Source organism: Borostomias antarcticus, assembly GCF_949987555.1.
Source record: "Borostomias antarcticus genome assembly, chromosome: 10".
NCBI classification, from domain to species: Eukaryota; Metazoa; Chordata; class Actinopteri; order Stomiiformes; family Stomiidae; genus Borostomias; species Borostomias antarcticus.
The window spans coordinates 12,161,438-12,188,055 of record NC_140243.1 but is presented as its reverse complement, the minus strand read 5'-3'; the positions used below and the strand labels follow the sequence as shown (position 1 = coordinate 12,188,055).

General features: G+C 47.0%; 2 protein-coding genes across 2 annotated transcripts in view; both read left to right on the top strand.

The window, feature by feature from the left end:
* Positions 1–8,000, top strand: part of atp8b2 (ATPase phospholipid transporting 8B2) — a gene marked incomplete at both ends in the record, with an annotated part of 35,272 nt that extends 27,272 nt beyond the window's left edge. Inside the window, 12 exons of the mRNA XM_084444488.1 lie at positions 554–697; positions 878–989; positions 1,116–1,221; positions 1,576–1,873; positions 3,252–3,435; positions 4,071–4,294; positions 4,439–4,522; positions 4,779–5,024; positions 5,197–5,335; positions 5,662–5,792; positions 7,214–7,771; positions 7,920–8,000. Of these exons, the coding sequence (XP_084300614.1) occupies positions 554–697; positions 878–989; positions 1,116–1,221; positions 1,576–1,873; positions 3,252–3,435; positions 4,071–4,294; positions 4,439–4,522; positions 4,779–5,024; positions 5,197–5,335; positions 5,662–5,792; positions 7,214–7,771; positions 7,920–8,000 (2,307 nt within the window). The remainder of the gene's footprint in view (positions 1–553; positions 698–877; positions 990–1,115; positions 1,222–1,575; positions 1,874–3,251; positions 3,436–4,070; positions 4,295–4,438; positions 4,523–4,778; positions 5,025–5,196; positions 5,336–5,661; positions 5,793–7,213; positions 7,772–7,919) is intronic.
* Positions 8,001–12,194: 4,194 nt separating this feature from the next.
* il6r (interleukin 6 receptor) lies at positions 12,195–25,795 on the top strand. Its single transcript, XM_084444772.1, has 10 exons — positions 12,195–12,446; positions 14,578–15,456; positions 16,092–16,218; positions 16,559–16,740; positions 16,929–17,089; positions 18,513–18,660; positions 20,484–20,524; positions 20,691–20,748; positions 22,997–23,102; positions 23,222–25,795. The coding sequence occupies exons 1-10, from the start codon at positions 12,362–12,364 to the stop codon at positions 23,508–23,510; spliced, it is 2,076 nt and encodes a 691-aa protein (XP_084300898.1). The 5' UTR covers positions 12,195–12,361; the 3' UTR covers positions 23,511–25,795.
* The last annotated feature ends 823 nt before the right edge of the window (positions 25,796–26,618 follow it).

The window sequence follows — 26,618 nt, the reverse complement described above, 5'->3', positions numbered from 1 at the left end:
GTAAACCAGTATGTTACTGAGGTAAACCAGTATGTTACTGAGGTAAACCACTATGTTACTGAGGTAAACCAGTATGTTACTGAGGTAAACCAGTGTGTTAAGCAGTGATGCGGCGTCTGTAACTTCCTGTGAGCCTCAGTAGACTGGCGAGCAGCAGTGCAGGTCACAGACCTATGGTTAGGAAATCCACAGAGCTATGAGCCGTACAAACGAGGCCAGAAACAGATTGAATTCATGAAAAAGGAAAAATTTTGGGAACGTTTTTCCTAAATCTGACCCCGGGAGGAAGCTGGGAGGGGTGGCAGGTGCAGGTTCTGGGAGGAAGCTGGGAGGGGTGGCAGGTGCAGGTTCCCTACTGGAGCTCAAAGCTAAACATTCATTTTGTTGGAAGAGCGACTGAAATTAAAATATGGTAGGCTATGCCATGGCTGTATGGTGTGAGGTGATATAGCCTACGTGTCCGTGTATGTGTCCTTCCTGCAGGAGTATGTTGTCTGTATGGTGTAAGGTTATATATCTGTATGTGTTGTCTGTACGGTGTAAGGTTATATAGCCTGTGCGTGCGTGTGCGTGTAGAGACCTGTCGGAGCAGCAGTGGGAGGACTGGGCCGAGGGGCACCGCTGGGCGAGCAGCGCCTCGGACCACAGGGAGGACCGGCTGGCCGCCGTCTACGAGCAGATAGAACAGGACATGATGGTACGGGGGCGCGCACGTGTGTGTGTGTGTGTATACGTGTGCGTGTTTGTGTGTCTCTGAAATGCCCTTTGAGTGTTGGATTAGGTCTTCTATGTAATTCACAAATCTCTGTGTGTGTGTGTGTGTGTGTGTGTGTGTGTGTGTGTGTGTGTGTGTGTGTGTGTGTGTGTGTGTGTGTAGCTCCTGGGGGCCACAGCTATAGAAGACAAGCTGCAGGAAGGAGTCCCAGAGACCATCGCTATTCTGTCCCTGGCCAACATCAAGATCTGGGTTCTGACCGGAGACAAGCAGGGTGAGAAACAACACACAATTGACACACACAGTTGACAACGACCCCATCATTATTATCAGACTCAAGCCTGTGTGCATCACTGTCCCTATAGACATGTTAACCTGCCTTTCTCCTTCTGCTTCCCAGAGACAGCAGTGAACATTGGATATTCTTGCAAGATGCTGACCGACGACATGACTGAGGTCTTCATCATCAGTGGACACACTGTCCAGAGTGTACGAGCTGAGCTGAGGTAGATACTCCATCTGTCTGCCGTCGGGAGGTAGACCTCCATCATGTCGGTATCGAATGGATTATACATCTCCAGACTCATCCCTCATCCCTCTCTCTCTCTGTCTCCCTCTCTCTCTCTCTCTTTCTCTCTGTCTCCCTCTCTCTCTCTCTCTCTCTCTCTCTCTCTCTCTCTCTTTCTCTCGCTGTCTCCCTCTCTCTCTCCCTCTCTCTCTCTCTCTCTCTGTCTCCCTCTCTGTCTCCCTCTCTCTGTCTCTCTCTGTCGCAATCCCTCAGTTGTGTCTTCCTGTGTCAGTCCCTTAGTTGTGTCTTCCTGTGTTAGTCTCTCAGTGGTCGTGTCTTCCTGTGTCCTCAGGAGGGCGAGGGAGCGCATGCTGGAGGTTTCCGGGAGCAGAGGGGAGGGGAAGGAGGGCTGGGGGGAGGGGTGCTCTCTGGGGAGCGGGGGAGGGGGAGACTGGCCCCCTCCAGGGGAGAAACAGCAGCAGTGCCCCCCTGCTCCTAGCCCCGCCCCTGGCCCTCCCCCTCCTCTTAGCCCTGCCCATGGCCCGCCCCTTCCTCCTAGCCCCACCCCTGGCCCGCCCCCTCCACCGCCCTCCACGCTGCTGGAGAACGTCTCTGGAGAGTTCGCCCTCGTCATCAACGGACACAGCCTGGTGAGACCACGCACACACACACACACACACACACACACACACACACACACCAAGGTTATTATAGTTAACGAAAACTAACAAAAAAACTGAAACTAGATGTGAAAAAACATTTTAGTTAAAGGGCAATGCTCGTTTTTGACAACCTGGACCTTATTTACGACATATTATAAGAAGTTTGACTCACCGAGATCACTTTTGTGTAGTTCGGAGGCCTGTAGAAGAAATTTAAAATCCAGCGCGAGCCAGTATATCTATGTAATCACGGTGATCGGGGCACCGAGAATGCAGTTTCTCAAAATCTATTTTCGGCCGCTAAACGGTTGTTTTCATCAATCAGATTGGATGAATCGACAGTTGAGATTCCTCAACGCGAGGCATTGTAGTGGTTTTCAAATACGGGGTCTTTAGCCTCTGTAATATGATCTTTACACGCCTTTCCCCACTTGCTCCAGCACGCATGCGCACAGGCCAGCGCGCAGACTGGCTATTCTCCGGCTCACATTCTCTGCGCTACGATCGGATTGTTGCTGACGAATGACGACGACAATATTCTCGGCACCAACAACGATCGTAGCGCAGAGAATGTGAGCCGGAGAATAGCCAGTCTGCGCGCTGGCCTGTGCGCATGCGTGCTGGAGCAAGTGGGGAAAGGCGTGTAAAGATCATATTACAGAGGCTAAAGACCCCGTATTTGAAAACCACTACAATGCCTCGCGTTGAGGAATCTCAACTGTCGATTCATCCAATCTGATTGATGAAAACAACCGTTTAGCGGCCGAAAATAGATTTTGAGAAACTGCATTCTCGGTGCCCCGATCACCGTGATTACATGGATATACTGGCTCACGCTGGATTTTAAATTTCTTCTACAGCCCTCCGAACTACACAAAAGTGATCTCGGTGAGTCAAACTTCTTATAATATGTCGTAAATAAGGTCCAGGTTGTCAAAAACGAGCATTGCCCTTTAACTGAAATAAAAATAAAAACTACGCTTTACAAGAAAACGATAACTAACTAAAACTGTATTGTGTGTTTAAAAAACTAACTAAAATAAACTAAAATTATAGAGAAAATGTCCTTAGTTTTAGTCTTTTTCGTTTCATACGTAAGCCTAGTCTTTTGGGTGGTTATGAAATCCATCTTTTTTAGCTGTGTCACTGCAAAGAAGTAACCTGACGTGCGCCAGATGGTCTGTTTCACACAGAGTGAAACAACGTGAGAAAGATCAGGATGGTCTCATGAGGCTAGCGCAGAAGAAAAAAAAACTCAAACTAATACTGAAACTAATAAAAACGAAACTCGTGACCTGGCACCTCTCTGTCTGTCTGTGCGTGTCTGTGTGTGTGTGTGTGTGTGTGTGTGTGTGTGTGTGTGTAGGCCCATGCGCTGGAGGCTGACATGGAGGGGGAGTTTGTCCTGACGGCGTGTGCCTGTAGAGCGGTCATCTGTTGCAGGGTGACCCCTCTCCAGAAGGCCCTGGTGGTGGAGCTCATCAAGAAACACAAGAAGGCCGTGACTCTGGCCATCGGCGACGGAGCCAACGACGTCAGCATGATCAAGAGTGAGGGGCGGGGGTCAGCATGATCAAGAGTGAGGGGGGGGGGGGGGGGGCAGGGCGGGTCAGCATGATCAAGAGTGAGGGGGGGGGCAGGGCGGGTCAGCATGATCAAGAGTGAGGGGGGGAGGGGGAGGGGATAGATGAGCCTGTCTGAACGCTCTGTACCAGTACAGGACTATTGATTTGAAGGGTTGTGAAATGTGTTGGTGGTTTTTGCGTGTGTTTTTGTATGTGTGGTAATGCATGTTTCACTGTCTGTTTCTGGTGTGTGTTCATGTGTGGAGTAACAGGGGGAGTCTTTGTCTGCTTATGTCCTTTCTGTTTACACTCCTTTCACAATCTAGTGCTTTTATGTGGTTGTGTGTGTTTGTGTTTGTGTGTGTGTGTTTGCTTGTGTGTGTGTGTGTGTGTGTGTGTGTATGAGCAGAGCCTGGCAGGCAGACAGAACTTTTGTGTGTGTTTTTGTCTGGGAAAAGCGGAAGAGATGAGTTCTCTCTGGAGGAGGAGGAGTCATCAACCTCCCTAACCCTAACCCAACCTCCCTGAGGTCATCTGTGGCTCAGCGTGTTCTGATCCTGAATCCGCCCCTCTTGACCCCGCCCCCTGACCCTGCCCCTCCTGACCCCGCCCCTCTCCAGCGGCTCACATCGGGGTGGGGCTCTCGGGCCAGGAGGGCATCCAGGCGGTGCTGGCCAGCGACTACTCCTTCTCCCAGTTCCGCTTCCTGCAGCGCCTCCTGCTGGTTCACGGCCGCTGGTCCTACCTGCGCATGTGTCGCTTCCTCTGCTACTTCTTCTACAAGAACTTCGCCTTCACCATGGTGCACTTCTGGTTCGGCTTCTTCTGTGGTTTCTCTGCCCAGGTGAGGGGTCAGGGGTCAACCGGGGTTAATGGTTGATAAGGCACATGGGCGGTAATGGTTTTCAGGATGGATCAGGTCTGACAATCAGTATGTGTCTCTATCTCTCTCTCTCTCTCTCTCTCTCTCTCTCTCTTTCTCTTTCAGACGGTGTATGACCAGTACTTCATCACCCTCTATAACATTGTGTACACCTCCCTCCCTGTGCTGGCCATGGGGATATTTGATCAGGTCAGTTCCGCACACTTAGACACACACACACACACACACACACACACACACACACACACACACACACACACACACACACACATTTAGACACACACACACACACACACACACACTTAGACACACACACACACAGACACACATATATACACACACACACACAGATGCACACTTAGACACACACACACACACACACACACACACACACAAATGCACACATGCACACACACACAGAAAGTGGCATGTTGCTGCTGTGCAGGATGTGCCGGAGCAGCGGAGCCTGGAGTATCCCAAGCTGTACGAGCCCGGTCAGCTCAACCTGCTGTTCAACAAGAGGGAGTTCTTCATCTGCATCTCCCAGGGCATCTACACCTCACTGGTGCTCTTCTTCGTGCCCTACGCCGTGCTCTCCAGTGCCACCCAGGGGACTGGAGAGCCGCTCGCAGACTACCAGACCTTTGCTGTCACCACGGCGACGGCCCTTGTCATTGTGGTCAGCGTGCAGGTGAGAGAAGGGGTGGAACTGTTGTGTTGGCTTCTGGGTATCTGTAGTGTTGGCTTCTGGGTAATCTGTAGTGTTGGCTTCTGGGTATCTGTAGAGGAGGCTGATGCTTGTGGCCTATGGATGCTTCACACTGTCATTCTATCTCTCTCTCTTTCTGTGTGTGTGAGTGTAGATTGCTCTGGACACAGGCTACTGGACAGCTATAAACCACGTGTGTGTGTGGGGCTCTCTGGGCTCCTTCTTCACATTCATGTTCGCCCTGCACAGCCAGACGCTCTTCACCATATTCCCTAAGCAGTTCCACTTTGTAGGTAAGAGTCTCTCTCTCTCTCTCTCTTTCTCTCTCTCTCTCTCTCTCTCTCTCTCTCTCTCTCTCTCTTCTCTCTCTCTCTCCCTCTCTCTCTCTCCCTCTCTTTCTCTCTCTCTCTCTCTCTCTCCCTCTCGCTCTTTCTCACTCTCTCCCTCTCTCTCTCTCCCTCTCTCTCTGTCTGTCTCTCTCTCTCATGGTCTTTCTCACTTTCTCTCTCTCTCTGTTGGTCACACCTTGTTATCTTGTGATATATTAATAGTTGCAATAGAAGTATGCGTGTGTGTGTGTGTGTGTGTGTGTGTGTGTGTGTGTGTGTGTGTGCTGCAGGCAGTGTCCAGAGCACATTAGTTCAGCCAGTGGTGTGGTTGACCATCGCCTTAGCAACGGTGATATGCATAGTTCCGGTCCTGGCGTTCCGCTTCCTGAAGCTGGACCTGAAGCCGGAGCTGTCCGATACGGTGAGACCATTCACACACCATTCAGAACATTTACATATGGTTATATTACTATGATACATCCAGAGGAATAAGTGATTGAGCTCCTCGTGAAACCACATCTTTGCTGTTTGGCTCTGCTACATTAATTATAATCATTATTATAATCCATCTGAGATCCAGATAGAAGCATAACATGTGATTAATTCGTCCCTTGGGTGATCCTGAGACCCCCGGGTGATCCTGAGACTCCTAGTAGGGGCGCCCAAAACAAGCTTAAACAGGACGTGAATTATTGTTGAAATTCAAAATGGCCTCATAAACAGTTAACAGTTGTCTCAAAAGGCAGCTAAAGGACCTGATAAGAACATGAGATTGTGCACAAATGTCCCAGAGGTGCCCACTTTGGTTTTTAAACGGGAAGTGAGTTACTCTAGTAAAAACCACCTAAACAGTTGGCAGCTGACTCAAACGGTACCTAAAGGACCTCAGAAAAGCATGAAATTTGGCAAACACATTTCTCAGGTGATCCTAAGACATCCTAGAAGGGGTGCTAAAAATTATTTTTTTTAAAGAAATGAGCCATTGAAGAAATACCAAATGGCCACCTGCGCAGTTAACAAGTGACTTAAAGGAGTAGTAAAGGGAAAATGCATGTTTAGCCCTGTTTTAAGGTCACTTATGATCATATACAATGGTTCAGATCAAAACGTTGACAAAACTAGCACTTTTGAGAAAGTCTGATAATTGCTCTACCACCGTTTTGGTCGTACAATGGATGTGGGTGGGCACCTTGAAAAATCATTCAAAAAACATGTTAAACTCTCAATTTCAAAGACAAGAAACTCACCGAGGTGTTAGTTGGCGTTCTGACATATAATTCGCCATAAAGTAAGATTCTAGTTCACCTGGAAAAGCTTTTTAAAATATTTAGCATAGAGCTATTTAGTCGCAGCACATATGTGTGTAAACGTCTGCCAACTAGGTAGCCTAGCTACATAAACAATAACAATAGCAAGTAATTCCGCTTCCTGAATCCCCTCTGCGGATTGATCTACACATCTACACATCTAAGTGCTAGTTTTGTCAATGTTTTGATCTGAACCATTGTATATGATCATAAGTAACCTTAAAACAGGGCTAAACATGCATTTTCCCTTTACTACTCCTTTAAGGCACAGAAAGGAGCTCATAAAATCAATTTGCATATAATCATTGAATCTCCTCTATTAAGCCCAATGATAATAATTTGCAAATGTTTAACTCTGTTAGTGGTGTGTGTGTTTCCCCTCTCTGTTCCTCAGTAAGCTGCACTCTGCAAATATTGATGCGTTCAATCTTCGTCTTCACACTCCGTCCCATGACTCCTCTCTCCCTCTCTCTTCCTCTCCTCCTCTCCTCCTCTCATCCCTCTCTCCTCCTCTCCTCCCTCTCTTCTCCTCCAGGTGCGCTACACCCAGCTGGTTCATCAGAAAAAGCGCAAGCCTGCAGGTCGCGGTGTGGGCGGAGTCCGGGGTGGCGTGGGGAGTTTGTCAGAGGGTCGTCTGGGGGCGAGAGGCGGGTCCAGGAGGTCGGGCTATGCTTTCGCCCACCAGGAGGGCTTCGGGGAGCTCATCACCTCGGGGAGGAACATGAGGCTGTCCTCGCTGGGTCTGGCCAGCTTTGCCTCGCGACACAGCGCCAGCTGGATAGACACGCTCCGCAAGAAGAAGCACACCCCCCCCAGCGCCTCGGGGGAGAGCAGCCCGGCGCCCAGCTGTGTGTCTGGCTCCGCTGTGCCTCTCTCCAACTCCTCCTCGCTCCTGGGGGGGTCACAGGACACGCCCCTAGAGGAGGGAGCACACACACCTCCTGTCCAACACACACAGACGGCTGCTCCTGGTTCACCTTCTCCTTCACCTCCAGGCCCAGCCCCTGCCCCGGCGCCCTGCACCCCCGTCACGCTGAGGAGTCTTGGGGGCGACTCGGCCGGAGGATGGGCTCTCAGCCTTGGGGCTGTTCAGGTGACACTGCTCAACACAGCTCCTCACTCACACAAACTCACATTCATTTACATGCATTTTCACTAACCTCATTAAATCACTCACACACACACACACACTCACACACGCACACACACACACACACAGTAACTCTCCCTCTGTCCAACAGGATGCTCTGTTTGGTTGGAGGGGCGTCGCCGCTCGCCCAGGACCACCATCTGTTTCCAAGGAAACCAAACATGCAGAGTGAGACAGACGGACAGACAGACGGACAGACGGACGGACAAACGGACAGACGGACAGACGGACAGACGGACAGATGGACAGACGTCTGACAGACAGACAGACAGACAGACAGACAGACAGACAGACAGACAGACAGACAGACAGACGGATGACCGAAGCTTGGAATGTTTGGATGGATTCTTCCAGGGCTGGGAAGACCTCCTCAGTATTAGCAAGTGCACATGCACACAGGAAGTGTGAGGTTGCAGATTCACACACTGGTGCGCTTCTTGGTGTGAGAAACAGTGGTATTGGTGAGCACATGTCCACACTGTGGGTCAGTGTGCAAGACTTTTGCGGTAGAAGTTGTAACAGACAGACTACCCAGGACACACTTCTCTGTTTCTCAACCAATCACAGTGACTGAAAAAAAGAAGAACGCTCGTCTTGCAAATGAACATTCAACCTCAACACTGTGCTCCCACCGAAACAGCAACGCCTGATTCTACTGACGCAACTCTGCCCAACCTGCATTAGATATTAGGATATTTATGAAGGCATTCATAAGTCATTGTAACAGGGTACAGTATGCATGGCTGAAGACAGGCTCTGATGTGATTGTACATAACTGTACCCCAAAACTAAGATGAGGGGGTAGGTTCCAGGGTGTGTGATTTTACTGTCCAACTGTTTGTCAACATGCATCAAAAATAGAGAACTGGGTGGCCCTTCACTCAAGACCATACACACACACACACACACACACACACACACACACACACACTGACTGTATAAACCTTCTTTTTTAGATAGAAACACACACACACACACACACACTGACTGTATAAACCTTCTTTTTTAGATAGAAACAGTCTATATGATGGCCATAAGCATAAACAAAACCCAGTCAAGGGACAGAATCAGCAAATAAGTGACTAGCAATACAGAGAATCAACCAATAGCAGCATAGTCGAAGACAGTGGGAGGTTCTTTCAGTCGTTGAAATATGGATATATCCGAAGTCTCAGTGTTCACGCTAGTTCTCAGTGAGAACGCCATTTTAACTTAACGGAATACTAAACATACTTCTCTCCCTCTCTTCTGTCTTCCTCTCCCATCTCTCCTCCTCTGTTCTTCCTCTTCTGCACCATATTGGTGTCTGGTTCTCTCTTCCCATGGTGACGTCTGAGTGTCTCTCAAGTAGTTGGTACGCTTGATTCAGCTCCCAGGGCCTCCCAGAGGTCGACCAGCAGCGTAGTGAGTGGGCTCTGGAGGACGCTGCTCCCTCTGCCTGTCCCACCCGGGGCCCTGGGGAGCAGAGAGGAGTCCGGGGCCCTGGGGAGCAGAGAGGAGTGACCTAGTCAGGCCCTGGTGGTCGGGGTGGTACTGTCCTCTACTTCAGACCTCAAGCTGAATCTGAACTGATTTACTAACAGGTGAACTCGTCTGGGTCTGTCACAGGGGAATGTGAAAGTGACGACATTCTGCTTGAAATCTTATAACCTGGAAACGGTTCAGCAAGCAGAAATTAGGGCGTGGTTTGGGGATATGCACAGTATAAGGCCTTAACAATAATCCACAATACTGGGGAGTGTTCAGAGTGTTGGTGTTCAGCCAGTAGCTGTGTCGGTGTTGGAGAGGGGACGACCTCCCTGGCGCAGGGCTGCTCAGACGCCAGATCCAGCAGACCCTCACATCCTGTCCCTCAGGAGAAGACACAGCTGGTCTTAGATCAGTGTATATGGCCGACTTACCTTTATTCTGTATCAATGAGGCAGCTTTTGGGGTGAATGATGTGATCTCTGAGAGCTTGGGGACGTTGGGGACGGTGCAGAGGTGAGGGGCTGTAGTCATGATGGACGATGGTCAATAAACACTCACCCTTCTCTCCCTCTGGGAGGAAACATCACTCTGTCTCTGTGTGGATTTTACATTTACTTTATTTATTTTTACATTTTTGTCATTTAGCCAACACTTTTAAATAAAACGACTTAAGTAGGCCTCCATTTGTCAAGTCAACAGCATTGGTCAGGAGCCTGTGGCTCCGGAGACTAATTTGGCTCCTTGACTGCTGATCGTTAGCTGCCACACACATGTAGAATTGGTAATATTACAATTAGTAGCCTAAAACAGCAGAGAAACCGCTGATAATATCAGGCTGAATAAATACTGAGACCAACTGAACCGAAGTCAGGCGTTGTTTGGAACACAGCGATAATCAGCCTGTTTGACACAAGCGGCTCATAGAACAAATGTTTACTATAAATGTGAAAAAAGGCTCTCAAGTTGCTGTCAAGAGGTTCAGATCCCTGGTCTAGAATCGCTGAACCGACCGCACTGTACATCCCAGTCATAAAGCCTTCTAGAAACAGACGCTCATATCTGGGTTGTGGTCAGGGTTAGGGTGAGTTGACCCAGTATGACCCCGGGTTTAAGGTAAAAAATATGGTGGGTGTTTCTTTCTTCTTAAATATATATATATATATATATATATATATATATATATATATATTTTATAAGTGGGCCTACCACTAAAGTTGTGAGTCGTAATGAGAATCATTTGGGGAAAGGTAGGCAGGGGAGAGGTCATTGAAGGGGAGAGGTCATTGAAGTGGCGAGGTCAGTGGAAGTGGAGCTCGAGCTTTCTTTAATGCCTCGAGTCTCCTGCACACGTGCTTTATCAGCACTTTAGAATATAGGCCTAATTACTGTGAGTGGAAAGGGGAACTGTTTTTTTCCCGTGTGTGTGTGTGTATTGGCAGACTTCAGAATTCGACGTTTGTCCATCGCCTCAAAACGTCATTTCTATACGGCAACCAAACGTAATTTCTAGACGGCATCATACAAATGATGAAAATAAAGTAGCCTATATGCATGGAGGCGCTCGGGCAGCGAGCATTGAGCAATTCCCCTGCGCGGATTCCCCCTGTAGCTCCACTCTTGGGTCCAGTTTTGTAAATTAGCCTGATCCCCGTGTCCACGTAGCTATAAGAACAGTAGCTAATGCTAGCTAATAATAATGACAGTAATGTGAGCTAGTTGGCTAGCTAGTAGTGTTGTTTGCTAGTTGCTTGTAAAACGTTGTTGTTTGCTAGTTTCGCCAGCTAGTTTTGCACTCTGTGTTGTCTCACCAAAGTTGTTTGACCCAAACAACCACCCTCAAGCCCTCGTAAATGTATAAACCTCTTCTAACACGTGTTCCAGTCGCACTGAAACGGACGTTTGAGATCTTCTAACTACCATAGTTTGACGTATTTCCGACGCAAACAAGCTATGAGGTTGGGACATACCTTTAGAGGAATTTGATTGGAACATTGACAAGTGGACGGGTTTTAAGAACTTTAGACAGATTCGATAGAAGGATTGCGTTGATTGACGGTTGGATGTCGTGAGATTATTGGCCTAAAATCTAAGGTACCTGTTGTCGTAATTGCACGTGACCTACCGTTTTCCAGGAAGTAAGAAATTATATACTTTGATATAAGATTACAACAAAAGTAGAATTTTGTAATTTTTTGGCATACATCGTTGAATAGGCGAACAATATGGCCAATCATGTGAACCAAAATGGGACAGAATGCTTTTTTCATTTCAGTGCGACTTTAACAACCAATCAAAAACGTAGGGCTATCCCACGTCGTCTGCCGAATAACATAATATATATAGTCTGTTATTATATAATATATATAATAGTATGATGCCGTCTAGAAATGACGTTTGGAGGCGATGGACAAACGTCGAATTCTAAAGTCTGCCAAGTGAGAGGCTGGTATGCATTGACGATCACGTCTTTCTCAGTCTAAAGAGGAAGCACTTAAACTGAAATGTTGTGATTTGTGAGATTGTAAAGGAAACAATAAGTCATGAAATTAGTTTTACAAAACCATTAGGCTACAGAACCATGAGTCTGGGTGGAACAACGATAGGAAGAAAACGGCTCCCGTGGGTATAAACCTTGTGATCTCAAGCACGTTCTCTTGAAACTTCAGGACAGGATGAAGAATAGATCAGCCGAAGCTACGGAGGAGTTGTTCATTATGTAGACCTGTGCGTTAAACGCATTTTGGTCTCGTCAAACGCACTACTTCGAATGTCATGGCATTTATTTAAGCTTGGTTAATGGGCATATGCCTGCACATATCTACTTGAGGGCGAGGGCGTTTCGCAATAGGAAGGGACTTTCAAAAGGAAGGGGCAGGTCGAGCAGTCCGCAGTTGGGTCGAATCTTGTTTACGGGATCATCAGCGAAGTGAGCGTGCGTGCCGATACTGCTAGAATAATCTACGTTTTAATACTCTTAGTTGTTTGAGATTTATCGCACTTTTGTCAGCAGTGGAAGATGATGTTTGAGTTTTGAGATTTCGTGGCCGAACCGGATGAGTGAAGATGCAGATGTTGAGTCTGCTCCTGTGTGCTCTCTGTGCTTTCCCGGTCCAAACCTTCCTCCAGCAGGTGTCCTGTCCCCGAAGAGGTAAGATACTTCATTTAAACTACGAGTGAAGGTAATTTATTTACTGATAATGTTTTAACAATTAGACTGCTGATGTCGTGTTTCGTCCAGTCCTCGCAGTGACGAACTTTCCCATTATTTTCTTTCTTTCTTTCTTTCTTTCTTTCTTTCTTTCTTTCTTTCTTTCTTTCTTTCTTTCTTTCTTTCTTTCTTCTAAGCAAATGACCAATGGAATTTGGTAGATATCAATAGAAATCGAAACCTGTAGAAATCATTATCGTTTTATTATTGTTTTCCTAATCATATCAATCAATAGCCTATGTTTGTGTTGTGCCTGACTCAACCAGGCTCCTTCTGATGTGTATCTAGCAACGCTAGTAAACTCCAAGTGGAGTATACATATGTAGGCTGTTAGTCACATTAAAACTAGACCAACCTCTGGTCACATTCCCTTGAAGAAGCTACTCTCAAAGTCGCGCTCACTGACAACTATTTATAGCCTAGCGGATCTTCATCTACAAGCTGAAATGTCCCCAAAGCTCCAGGACGCAGTGTGGAAACAGGGTTTATATTGGCGCTGAGCCAGAGTTTTCAAGGCCCAGGGAATGTTTACTGAAACCCATGGACAAAGGTCAAAAGGTCTGTCAAATCCCAAAATAAATGATCAGTAGGTGATATACTTTAATAAATGATCAGTAGGTGATATACTTTAATAAATGATCAGTAGGTGATATACTTTAATAAATGATAATGATATGTGATATACTTTTCCAGCATCTGCAGATAACAGACAAGGCACATAGACTCTGCTGCTCAGTTTTCTGTGAATGTTTGGGGAATGTTATACAACACAAGCTCTACACACTTGAGGAGAGAGAGAATATGAGAGTGAAGGTGATTGACAGGAGATATGAGTGAGAGATATGAGTGAGAGATGTGGAGGGTAGATGGAGAAAAAAACGGAAGTGAAGACATGTTGAAAGAGGAAGACAGAAAAGAGATGGTTGTTATGCAAGTAATCCTTGTGTTTATCTCTGCTACCCAGTCAACCACAGCCAACACTCAGAAACCCCCATACCACACACACGCACGCACACACACACACTTCTCTCTTAGGGCTGCTCGATTATGGCAAAAATCATAATCACGATTATTTTGATTGATATTGAGATCACGATTATTTAACACGATTATCTTTTTTCTTTTTTTTATCAAAAGTTTTCTTAACATATCAAATTATAAATTGACTTTGATAACAATTAATATGTTAAATGTTGACTGGCTTTTCTTTTTAACAATGTTCTTTGGATTAGATACATTTCTCCCATGGGAGACAAATTGTGAACCTTGACTTTGATAAATAAAAGTGCCAAAACTGATAATTAAAGAAGCTTCAAAGCCCCGCCACCACCACAGAAGAAGACTACCTCGGAAAAATAATTTCAAAATAATTTCACTATGACAGAACTCGTCTAAATAAGTTATTTAATGGTAGCGCCTAGGCTTCAAACCCCAGCATTTGTTAAAATAGACCCCTTTGCTTAGGTAAGTGAAGTTTCATGTTTATCTGACCTCTCCTAAATAGGCCGACAGCGATTTATTTTGACGGCAAAGTGAATGGGCCGGCAAAGCACTGTTGTCTGGCATGAGCGAGCGGAATGCGTCAACGGGACTGAGAAGGGCTACTTTGAGGGGCAGCTATGACTGCGTAGCAAATTTTACACACCGTGTCAACTTGGTCCAAATCTGTCTCCGCGAACCCATAGTGTTTCCACACCAGTGACGTGGTTTTAGCTCTCGTCCACCAGCGGCTCTCTTTCTGCTGCCATAATCTTCTTCTTGTCGTGTTTTGTTCGAGAGGAGCATGCGTGCGCCTCGCTTGACAACTCCTCGCTCTGAACTGTATATGTTTTGGGGCTTTGGGGGGTGGGGGAGGGGGCAAGCACAGTATAGCTCTGCAGTGTAGGGTGCACTTGATTTGTGCAAAATCGTTTTATGGCGATTACTTTGTTTTAATGATCGTTGACAGCCCAAATCTTAATCTAGATTAAAATCCGATTAATCGAGCAGCCCTATTCTCTCTCTCTCTCTCTCTCTCTTTCTGTGAGTATCTCTGGGCCTGTTTGACTGACCCTGTCTCTCCCCCCTCCAGACCCCCCCCCTGGTGTGCTGGTGGTCCCCCCAGGCAGTCAGCTGGTGCTGGGATGCAGTGGTCGGGTGGAGGTGGATGGGGTGAAGGTCTCAATCACCAGAGCAGATGAGACCCATACCAGAGTTCACTCTGTCAGCCCCACATCAGACAGCACCTCTAGTGGAACACACACCAGTGTTAATGATGGAACACACACCAGTGTTAATGATGGAATAGAAACAAGTGTTAACAGAACATTACCCAATCTGGTGATCGGGACAGAAAGAGCTGTCACTAATGGAGATGCTGTTACTGGAGGAGATGGTTTTCTCAGAGGAGCACCCTCCACCATCAGGGCCCATAGCAGTGCTTCCGTCCAGGGAAACACAGAAGGACTGAACACTGAGGATGGTGTTAGTGCTGGATACTCCATCCTTCCTACTGTGGGAGGAGTCAGCCCTGTGACTGGAGAGGATCCTAAAGGTGAAGTAGAGGAGGACCACAGAGTACTAGAACGGAACCATGAGGTCAATCAACCTGGATACACACATTCTCCAATCAAAGTCACCGGAGCGGCATTCTGGCCAACCAGAGGGAACGGAGTAGGAGGAGCTGGGACCGAGGCAGCCTCTGATTGGCTGGATGGGCAGATGGGCAGTGAGGATGAGCAGGGGTCCAGGGCGCGGCCGGGGCTGGGAGGGGCGCCGCAGTGGAGACGCAACGGGAGACCACTGAGAGGAGGAGGAGGAGGAGGAGGAGGAGGAGGAGGAGGAGGAGGAGCGGTGTTCGGGAATGGAGGGGCCCTGCTGACCTTGCCCTTTGTGAGCACAGGAGACGCGGGGAACTACAGCTGCCATGACGGGGGGGAGAGGCTCTCCTCCCTCCAGGTGACGGTAGCAGGTGAGTCTGGAGGAGGCGCAGCAGGGAGAGGAAAGGAAAGCTGTTTGAACATACTGATTATTACACCTTCATTTAACCAGGTTAAAGACTCATTGAGATTGAAAATCTCTTTTACAAGAGAATCCTGGCCAAGAAAGGCAGCAACACAGTTTCCTGAAAACAAGAGTAAAGATTACGATACACAGCTAAACATAAAGGTTACGATACACAATGACAACAAAAAACAACAATAACAACCACAACAACAATGACAACACATGTTAACAAGACTAGCTCAAAGTGCAAAATCAGTAATAGTTCATAGTATGACGATCAGTTAAAACAGTTACAACTACCAATAGATTCGGTTTCTATAGCCTTTACAGCACTTTTGAATTCAAACAGCACTGATTGGCTGGCTACAGGGGAGAGCTCCTGATTGGCTGCCAGATCACCTATAGTATCTGACTTAGTTTACCTTATCTCATGTGACTCACAGACATCTAAACTCTATCATGGGTGATATGGATATGTTTGACAAACCGTCAGTTTCATTTGACATGTTAGTTGTTAAAACTCTTTCCCCTCTTTCACGCTCGCTGTGCAACATGTCCACTTTCTCATTCTCTTCACACTTCCTCTGTTTCTCTTTTCAGCTCCTCCCGAGCCTCCCAATCAGGCCACGTGTTATAAGAGGTCACCCAGCAGTAAGATCCGCTGTAATTGGACGTTCAGTGAGCCCCTGACTCCACGTCCTCTTTGTCACCTCCTCCTCAGTAAAGAGTGAGAGCGCATCATCTTCGTCTCCTCCTACTCCTCTCTCCTCTTCTCTCCTCCTCCTCCTCTCTCCTCCTACTCCTCTCTCTCCTTCTCCCCTCTCTCCTCCTCCTCCTCCTTTCTCCTCCTCCTCTCTCCTCCTCCTCCTCCTCCTCTCTCCTCCTACTCACCTTCATCCAGCCCAGAGCTGCTCTGTGAGACACAGCTCTGGTTCTTGAGTTCTATTCCAGAGGCTGATTAAGGGTCTTTGCTGTATTAGTCTGATTGTGTACCCTCCCCCCCCACCCCCCCAACACTGTCTCTGTCCATCTCTCTTCCTGCCCCTCTCTTTCTTGTTTTCCAACAGTCTGTCAGGCTCTCTCTTCCATGTGAGCTGCTCATACTCGTCCGCCCCCCTGCCGCGCTGCTGGTGCTCGTTCCTTCACAGTGAGGAGGAGCAGAGGGTTCTTCACCAGGCCCACCTGTGTGTCTCCAACCACGCCGGCAGCATCACCAGCGCCGCCACCTACTTCAAACCCCTGGACATCCGTAAGCGTCGGAGTGTGTGTGTGTGTGTGTGTGTGTGTTTGACGACTTGTACAGTACAATATGTGAATGATATATAATGCTATAGAATAATGGTATGCGCAAGCATTACCTTGTGGCCAGCTTATATGAAGACAGTTGCTTTTACCCTGAAAGATGACCTGAGGTCCCCCCCCCCCCTCCTCTCCCAGTGAAGCCCAACCCGCCGTGGGGCGTCCAGGTGCGTCAGGTAGAGGGGCAGACGAGGAGGCTGAGGGTCAGATGGAGAGAACCCAACAGCTGGAAGGACAGAGACAACTACTTCATCCTGAACTATCGACTCACCTACCAGCCCCTACCACATGGAATAAAGGTGCGTGAGAGAGAGAGAGAGGGAGAGAGAGAGAGAGATGGAGGAAGGGAGAGAGAGAGAGAGATGGAGGAAGGGAGAGAGAGAGGGAGGGAGGGAGGGATGAAGGGAGGGAGAGAGGGGGAGAGAGAGGGAGGTAGGGAGAGAGAGAGGGAGAGAGAGAAATGGAGGAAGGGAGAGAGAGAGAGGGAGGAAGGGAGAGAGGGAGGTAGGGAGAGATGGAGAGAGATAGAGAGAGAGAGAGAGGGGGGGGTAGGGAGGGACGGAGAGAGATAGAGAGGGAGAGATAGAGAGAGAGGGGGAGGTAGGGAGGGAGAGAGAGAGATAGAGAGGGGGAGGTAGGGAGGGAGAGATAGAGATAGAGAGGGGGAGGAAGGGAGAGAGGGAGGTAGGGAGAGATGGAGAGAGATAGAGAGAGAGAGAGGGGGAGGTAGGGAGGGACGGAGAGAGATAGAGAGGGAGAGATAGAGAGAGAGGGGGAGGTAGGGAGGGAGAGAGAGAGATAGAGAGGGGGAGGTAGGGAGGGAGAGATAGAGATAGAGAGGGGGAGGTAGGAAGAGAGAGAGAGAGAGAGGTAGGGAGAGAGATAGAGAGAGAGAGTTTACCCTCTCTGATTGCTGGTCCAGTTGGTGTTCCAGTGTTGGAGCCATTTCAAGTAGAACGTTTATTTGTTGTTATTGTCTTATTCATTTTTATGTATGTTTATGTCCAGTTATGTGGGCTATTGTTTCTCCTATGATCTGAGTGAGGAGCCATTTCACTACTGGCTATCGGCTGCGCTATGGGCGGAGTTTAGATGGCGGCGCTGTGGGCGGAGTTTAGATGGCGGCGCTGTGGGCGGAGTTTAGATGGGGTTGCTGTGGGCGGAGTTTAGATGGCGTTGCTGTGGGCGGAGTTTAGATGGCGGCGCTGTGGGCGGAGTTTAGATGGCGGTGCTGTGGGCAGCCATGGACAGGCTGGCTGGTACAGGTGGGGCAGTGTGAGGCAGCTGGAGACGAGTGTTTGTCCAGAGAGTGATGAGAGTGATAAAGCCTACATACTTATTTGTTTGTTATGTTATAGTTTGAGTGACAATAAATGGATTTGCACATCCAAATATAGTTTATGGCTTTTGGACATGTTTTTTATTGGACACCAAAAAGCCTTTGGAGCACGCCATCTACCCAGGCTACCCAGGCCACCCAGACTACCCAGGCTACCCAAGCTACCCAGGCTACCCAGACTACCCAGGCTACCCAGGCTACCCAGACTAAAGTCCGTATCTGAAGTGTAGGCCTCAGGAAGCGTGCGTCAGGCCGCGTGCGTCAGGCAGTGTTTATCGAGGTATCGATGCGTGACGGAGATGTTCAGCAGATGTTCTGGATGTTCTGGATACTGTATTTACCTAATGGTGTGTGCGTGTGCATGCGTGCATGTGTGTTTACAGACAGAGGTGTTGGTGGGTGCAGACCAGCTCTTCATGATAACAGATGCTCTACCAGGGGTGGACTACGTGATCCAGTTGAGTGCCAGAGATGAGTATGATGGCCACTGGAGTGACTGGAGTCAACCTGTCCAAGCACGCGCCTGGTCAGGTAATCACACACACGCACACACGCACGCACGCACGCACGCACACACACACACACACACACACACACACACACACACACACACACACACACACAGTTCATTGGACAGTTCATTGACCCAGCACTAACACATTACCCATACCATCCAAAGGCAAAACGGACAAAGGTCAAAGGTGAAATCAGAGTAACAAGGACAGAGAGAATGTCCACACACTGTAAGTAGCTCCCACTGTAAGTTTAAGAAATAGGGCACAACGTTTCGGCACAAATGGCCTTCAAATGATGCCCCTGAAGAAGACGCAATGTTCGGGCATTCTCTCTGTCCAAAGGTCAAATCAGCCAGAATGATTTTTGGACATAAAAATTACTTAATGAATACATGAACAATTAGTGCAATATCATTACAGTACATACCTATAACCCATTACATACCTATAACCCATTTATCATTACACACCTACGTTGACTTTTGAGGTTTGCTTCTTCTGTTGCTCTGCGTTGTGTATTTTTTTGTAAGCCTTGATAAGAGTTGCAGCCCCATCTAATTATGAACCACGATGTTAATAGCCTTTCTTGTTGTGATAGTCATTGATGAAATCACCCAACACGGGATTGGAAGCGGCGACAGATGATAGATTTATTGTACAAAGATACAATCACATGGAACACTGGGATGTTTCCCTAGTCTCTCTCTCTCCCTGCTTCTCGGCTGGTTGTGGCTGTGGCGCGAAGTCAAGGCCTTAGACTTCCCTCCCCGCATGGTGTTATCAGCGTGTCTGCCTGCTGGGAGCAGCGAATCTGTCCTGCCGAGTTGCCTACCGTTTCCAAATCAAAGTCTCAAGGTTTGGTTGAGACGTTAAATAGTGCTCTCTCGGCCCACCCCCTACGCCTAGGCCTGCCCGTTTAGGGCCTAGTGAAGCTAGAAGATTGGTGGAGGAGTGACCATACAGATGTGTCGCCTGTCACCCTAACATGATATCTTAATCACCATTGGTTGTCAGTCTGGGTTGTGTCTGTTTATAGTGTCCCATAGAGATGTGTCATTAATACCCCAGAGCAGAGACCCCCCCTGTGGCCTAAGTGTGACCTCTTGTAACCCACTACCTCGAACGGCCATAGCAGCAGCAGCATGAGCTGTCTCCCTCACTCTATCGACTACACAGTGTCCATTGAAAACAAACACATTAAATCAAATACATAGCAGTAATACTCTGTAGATGTTAGACATTTCTCCCTAGATTCTTCACCTATAACCCATTCGGCTGGCCAGGTAAAAAACTTTAATCACATTTTTCTCAGTTTCACCCTTTGCGTAGTTACTGAGTTTTTCATTGTAGGATAATTTGACCATGAATGAAGTATTGTTATCCAATAAAGCAGCTGTTTAGAGGATCCCATCAGGAGAATAGGGGTCTGTTAACAGTGTGATGGTCTCTGCCAGCCCAGAGACACGGTGTTAAGGTCAGGTTAATCAGAGCCACGGTGTTAAGGTCAGGTACACGAGGCTCTACCTCACTAAAGAACCACCCACAGACAAAGGTAGTCATGACAACCTGAGGTGCAGGGTGGGTGTTCCTTCCTCTATATTGTGATTGTGATGCACTCCGAGGTCAAACAAACACACCTAATACACACACACAAACACGCACGCACGCACGCACACACACATGCACGCACACACACACACACATACACACACACACACACACACACACACACACACACACACACACACACACACACATACATACACACACACTGCTGCTACTACTGTAGTACCATAACATGTATAACTGAAAACAAAACCTTGGTGTATATTTCCACAGCTCCTTTGCCTACTGCCCTGAGTGATGTCGCTGTGACTACGGTAAATGCACACACACACACACACACACACACACACACACACACACACACACACACACACACACACACACACACACACACACACACACACACACACACACACAGTGTTTTTTTGTCAAATGTATAGTGTTAATATGTTCAGTCTCACTTTGTCCTTTCTTTTGCAGGATTATTTCTGCCCAGACCCCGAGGGCTCTGGCATGTCAGACGACGACGTGTTCACTGGTGAGACGAAACTGTTTATCTCATAATGCGTCTGGCCGGTTGACCTGGTGTGTGAGGGTTATTAGTGAGGGTTATTAGTGAGGGTTATTAGTGAGGGTTATGTGTGAGGGTTATTAGTGAGGGTTATGTGTGAGGGTTATTAGTGAGGGTTATTAGTGAGGGTTATGTGTGAGGGTTATTAGTGAGGGTTATGTGTGAGGGTTATTAGTGAGGGTTATGTGTGAGGGTTATTAGTGAGGGTTATTAGTGAGGGTTATTAGTGAGGGTTATTAGAGAGGGTTATGTGTGAGGGTTATTAGTGAGGGTTATGTGTGAGGGTTATGTGTGAGGGTTATTAGTGAGGGTTATTAGTGAGGGTTATGTGTGAGGGTTATTAGTGAGGGTTATTAGTGAGGGTTATGTGTGAGGGTTATTAGTGAGGGTTATTAGTGAGGGTTATTAGTGAGGGTTATTAGCTGGATCTGTTCTGTCTCAGGAATCCCCCCGTACTCTCTGTCCTCTCTGGGGGCTCGAACAGGAAAACAATGTCATCACCATGGAAACGCTCAACTGTGAAACTTAAAAACAGGAAGTACTAAGAAATTGACACACACACACACACACACAAACACACAACAACAATTTTGTTTTGGGGGACTTTTGGAATGTGCTGTGGAGGACATAAGGGCTTGTGAAAGGACATGGAGAGACCGGGAGAAATGGTCACTCTGCAGTGTATGTTGGGAACCTGTTAAAAGCACATTCAGAGAGACCACCCAGTTAAAAGCACATTCAGAGAGACCACCCAGTTAAAAACACATTCAGAGAGACCAACCAGGTAAAATCACATTCAGAGAGATCACCCAGTTAAAGGCACATTCAGAGAGACCACCCAGTTAAAAGCACATTCAGAGAGACCACCCAGTTAAAAACACATTCAGAGAGACCACCAAGTTAAAAACACATTCAGAGAGACCACCCAGTTAAAAGCACATTCAGAGAGACCAACCCAGTTTTCTAGATGATTGATTAGTATGCTGTGGTCAATAGTGTCAAATGCAGCACTCACATCTAAGACAATTAGAACTGAGACCTTGTTTCATATAAGTATATATATATGTGTGTGTGTGTGTGTGTGTGTGTGTGTGTGTGTGTGTGTGTGTGTATATATATATATGAAGTCTCCGACGTATTTCAGGCGAGGCACGATGTCAACGCCGGGCTAATCGGCAGAGGCTAATCAGTCACACCCCGTATGACGCAACCCACCAGCCGACTGTCAGCTCTCATAGCATTGGTTCAGCTCGCTAGAGCACATGTATTTAAGCTGTCAAAACATGTCATTGTTCGCTCTTGCCGTTAATGCTGATCGCTCGTATCTGCATGCTCGCCCCACCTCCTCCCCTGCTCCGCCGTGTTCTGTCGATGTCGTCTCTGTTGTCGTCGTTGCTCTCTGTTCCGGGGGTATTGCTGCTTTCTTCTGGTATTCCACTATGCGTCGGCTAGTGGAAGCCGGGGAATTACACTAGCTTAGTCTTTGTGGCGCTCCGTGGTGATCGTGGGCCGAAACATCTCAGAAGAGCCATCCAGCGGTCCCTCCGGTCACCATGGAGGCAGAGACACTAGGCTGTATCTCCTTCGGACTCCACGAAGCGCTGGCCCGTGGAGGCCAGGGAGTATAATGTACAGCAGTCCCCCTGTGGCGCTCTTTGACGGTCTTAGTGGGCTGAGTTACCTCCGAGCGTCTTCCCGATCGCGGCCCACTCTGATCGTCATAGAGGCAGGGGGCTAGATGCCGTTCCCTCTTCCGGCCCGGCACTCTGGGCCAAGCGGCCCAGAGGGGGGGAACATCTAGATTGGCGCTTTCCACATGCGTGGAAGGCAGGGGGCCCTCCGAACAGATCACACTGCCAAAATTCATATACGTAAAGAAAAATGCATATGCCGTATATATTGTTGCATGCTAATAAATGGGTCACTATGGGGTGACTAAAGTGATCTCGACTGAAGTGAATATATATACAGTATATATATATATATATATATATATATATATATGTATATATATATAATTTGTGCGTGTTTGCAGAAACATAGTGGACAGTACAGTATATACATAGGTGATAGTAAAGAGGCATTATTGTATAATGTAACTATATATTCAAAACATTATAACTTCTGATACTCTCTATACCCTCTATACTACCCCTCTCTCCTACCCCTCCCTACTACCCCTCTATACTACCCCACTCTCCTACCCCTCTCTCAGTCTCTGGGTCTCAGGGCAGTGGACAGGAGGTGTGGCCTGATGTCATGTGGGTCATTGGTTCCTGTGTTGTGCTGTCAGTCATCGTGGTCTCTGCCCACCTGTTCAGGTAAATCCACTTCCTTCCCTCCTGTCTTCCAGAGGAAGGGTAATGGCCGATAGTAAAGCTCTAAAGTCTGAGGTGCTTCTGTTCCTGACCTCACTGAGCGCTTGGTCTCTCTGTCTCAGACACAAAGGGAGGTTGGTCTCTAAGCTGCGGAGGCTGAGACTCGTCACCTTCTCCTCCAGCTACTCCCCTCCGGCCCCAGCGCCTCAGAAACCAACTCTCCTGAACTACGACCCCTTGAGCTACAAGGGGCCCCTCTCACAGGCAGTGGAACAGAAGGAAGAAGCAGAGGAGGAGGAGGAGGAGGAGGAAGAAGAGGTGAAACAGGAGTTGGAGTTGGTGGGCTGTGGCAAGGAGGTCTTTGATTTCAACAACACCAGCTACTTCCTGGTTCAGACATACCAGCCCTGACACCTCGTCTTTGCTCCTCCTCTGGTGTCTAAAGGGACTGGACTGGTGTAGCCATGTGGTCAAAGTTCCTGCTGTGTCTGTTGAAAGTCAGTATAACCAGCGCAGGGTAATATCACCATATATTCAACACTTCTGACTTCTGACTCTGAATTCACGCCTTTCCCCTTTTTTCTCCCTTCTCTAATCCAACCCTCCCTTCTCTTATTCACCCCCCCCTTCTTTAATTCATGCCTCCATTCTCTAATTCACCCCTCCCTTCTCTAATCCACCCCTCCCTTCTCTAATTCACCCCTCCCTTCTCTAATTCACGCCTCCCTTCCCTAATTCCCCCCCCCTTCTCTAATTCACCCCTCCCTTCTCTAATCCACCCCTCCCTTCTCTAATCCACCCCTCCCTTCTCTAATTCACGCCTCCCTTCCCTAATTCACGCCTCCCTTCCCTAATTCACCCCCCCCCCTTCTCTAATTCACTCCTCCCTTCTCTAATCCACCCCTCCCTTCTCTAATTCACGCCTCCCTTCCCTAATTCACCCCTCCCTTCTCTAATCCACACCTCATTCCCTAATTCTCTCCCTTCCTTCTCTAATCCACCCCTCCCTTCTCTCGAACCCTCTCTGAGTGTCTGGGTCTCGGGGGGAGGAGAGGCGTGGCCTCATGTCAGGGTCATCGGTTCATTGGTTCATATGGAAAAGGAATGTTTCTCATTATTCCTGTCACTTGATAAGCAAGGTCACTCTAAACTCAGTTCAATTTCAGTGCTTTATTGACAAATAATAATATTAAGAATTCATTTTATTTATAAAACACTTTTCATTGTGAAACAATCTCAAAGTGCTGAAACAACCTCAGTCATTGAGAAAACAAACAAGGGACCCCACATTTCACTAAACAGTTTATAATGTTATGGGCTCTATTATTGATTTCAGTAGCTACCATGTCCTAATGTGTTATGCTAATTGGACTAGATTGACTTTCAGGGCCCAGGTCTGATAGATGAATGAAGTTGATCTAAGAGCTGTTGTAGTCCATCTTTAGTCTAAGAGCTGTTGTGGTCCATCTTTAGTGTTAGAGAGTAGCACTAGGTTGTCTACAAAAAATGGCACTTTGATGTACAGTAAGAGTTTTTTTTAGAATGATGGCGGTGCTTTTAATTCATGTTTATAAATGTGGGTGTCGGTGAAAATATGGTCTGATGTTCTACAAGTCGTATGAATCCAATTTCACAATTTCTTACAAGATTGTAGTCGCTGGGAAAAAGTTCAGTGGAGAGTTTTAGTTTAGTTCTGTGTATTTAATAATTTAACTCAACAGTCCATTAGCACTTTCTGGACTGTACTTTGTCCAGTAATCCCTGCTCTGTTACTGGGAAATCCAATGGACTCTCTGATCATCTTTGATAGTTGATACTAAAATGTGAGCATGTTTATGTATGAGATAGGCTACATAAATATGTAGCTATATGTAGATTGTTGTGCGTCTTTATGGGGTATAATTCATTGTGATTTTGTGATTGCACTGTACAGTATGTTTGAGTTTGCCACACATCTCCATTTTGGGAGCTAATTATTCCTGATGAGGTTCTGAGTAACACCAGACCTGAACATTACAACATGACATATTGTACGATTTGAGTTCCATTTGAATACGTTTCTGATTTTAAAATGAGAAGTATAGCTACTTTTCTTGAGTTAAACTGCTCACATGCATGAAACTCACATTCTTTCCCAGCAAATGTTCAGCTCCTAGCCATAGATTGTGGTAGAGCTTGAAATGTAAATGTATTAAACTTTACACCTCTGTGAAATGAATAACTGTGAAAAAAGAACTGATAACTGTATATCTGTGTTATTATAGGCTATCTGTATTTCTCTCTCTCTCTCTCATACCATAAGCCTTTTGATGAGATGTGAATTTTGTATTGTCACATGTTTTGCATCATAGTGTTGCTGTCAGATGAAAAACACTTATCTCCAAAATTGATGTTTTCAGAATGTTGAAAAGAACATTCCAATTTCTGTTTTTGAACATAAAATCACTTATGATGAGCTGGTTAGAGTACATTTAATTGGTCCCAGTGAAGACGTTGTAAAGGGTCGTCCCAGCTTTCAACTGATGATTGAAAAAAAATCTCCAAAATTGATTTAAGTGATTTTCATCTGCAGCATGTGCGCACATCCACATGCGCACTCTGACGCTGGGGCAGCAACTGTGGTGTGCTGCCATCATGTGGAGAAAGATAAAAATTACACGGAGGCTGTTGCCATAGCAATAAAGGTTCGTTTGTCAACAACAGTTGTCGTTCTGTCCTTCTTGTCCAGTTTGACAGCTAGCTAGCTTAGTAGAATACACTTTATATCAGGCTTAACTATTCAGAACGAAATTATGGCAGAAAAAAATGGACTGGAGAAACTGGACATAAATGCGTTGAGCCCGGAGCAACAGGAGAAACTCCGTCAATTTAAGGTAACTTAACGTTAGTGGAAGGGGCTACGTTAGCCTAACACCCACTCTGAGGCGACAACGTCACAAAAACTAAATGTATAAAGCCAGACAACGTTTGGTGATAACAATTTAGCTTACTAAGTATGTAGCTCAGTCCTCTAAACAATTCCGGTTTTCAAATCGGCGTTATCAGTTTTAAACTGGGTTGCTACGATAGCGCTGCAATTTGGAATCCTGGAGGGGAGCTGCGTTAACTCCCATTCTACAGCTCCTGTACAGTAACGTTGCTACAGTAATATGGAATTCTCATACAATGACGAGGCATCGCCAAGCAAGGGCGACACTTAACATAATTCATAGTGATGATCTGTGGTCGTTTTATATAACTAAATGCACATAAGCTGGAAATGTGAAGGTAGACTCTCTATGATAAATAATTGTAGGAGAGTCGGTTACTTTCCGTTGCAGTTTCAAATGTAGCTAGCACGAGCCCAGAAATCAGTCTTGTCGCAGCTTGGGTGTAAGACATGGATGTATTGTTAAGACCACCCTACGCTGGCTATCCAGTGCTGCTAAATTAGACTAGGCTAAGATGTCATCTTACTAGCTAGTAAACTAGCACTAGATACTTCGTTTTAGCTAGCTAGTTAATTCAGCTAACGCATAA

Coding starts and splice junctions, on each gene's coding strand:
- il6r (XM_084444772.1), top strand. CDS start 12,362: ATGCAGATGTTGAGTCTGCTCCTGTGTGCTCTCTGTGCTTTCCCGGTC. Junction 16,741..16,928: donor CTTCAAACCCCTGGACATCC/GTAAGCGTCGGA, acceptor CTCCTCTCCCAG/TGAAGCCCAACCCGCCGTGG. Junction 20,749..22,996: donor AGACGACGACGTGTTCACTG/GTGAGACGAAAC, acceptor CCCCTCTCTCAG/TCTCTGGGTCTCAGGGCAGT.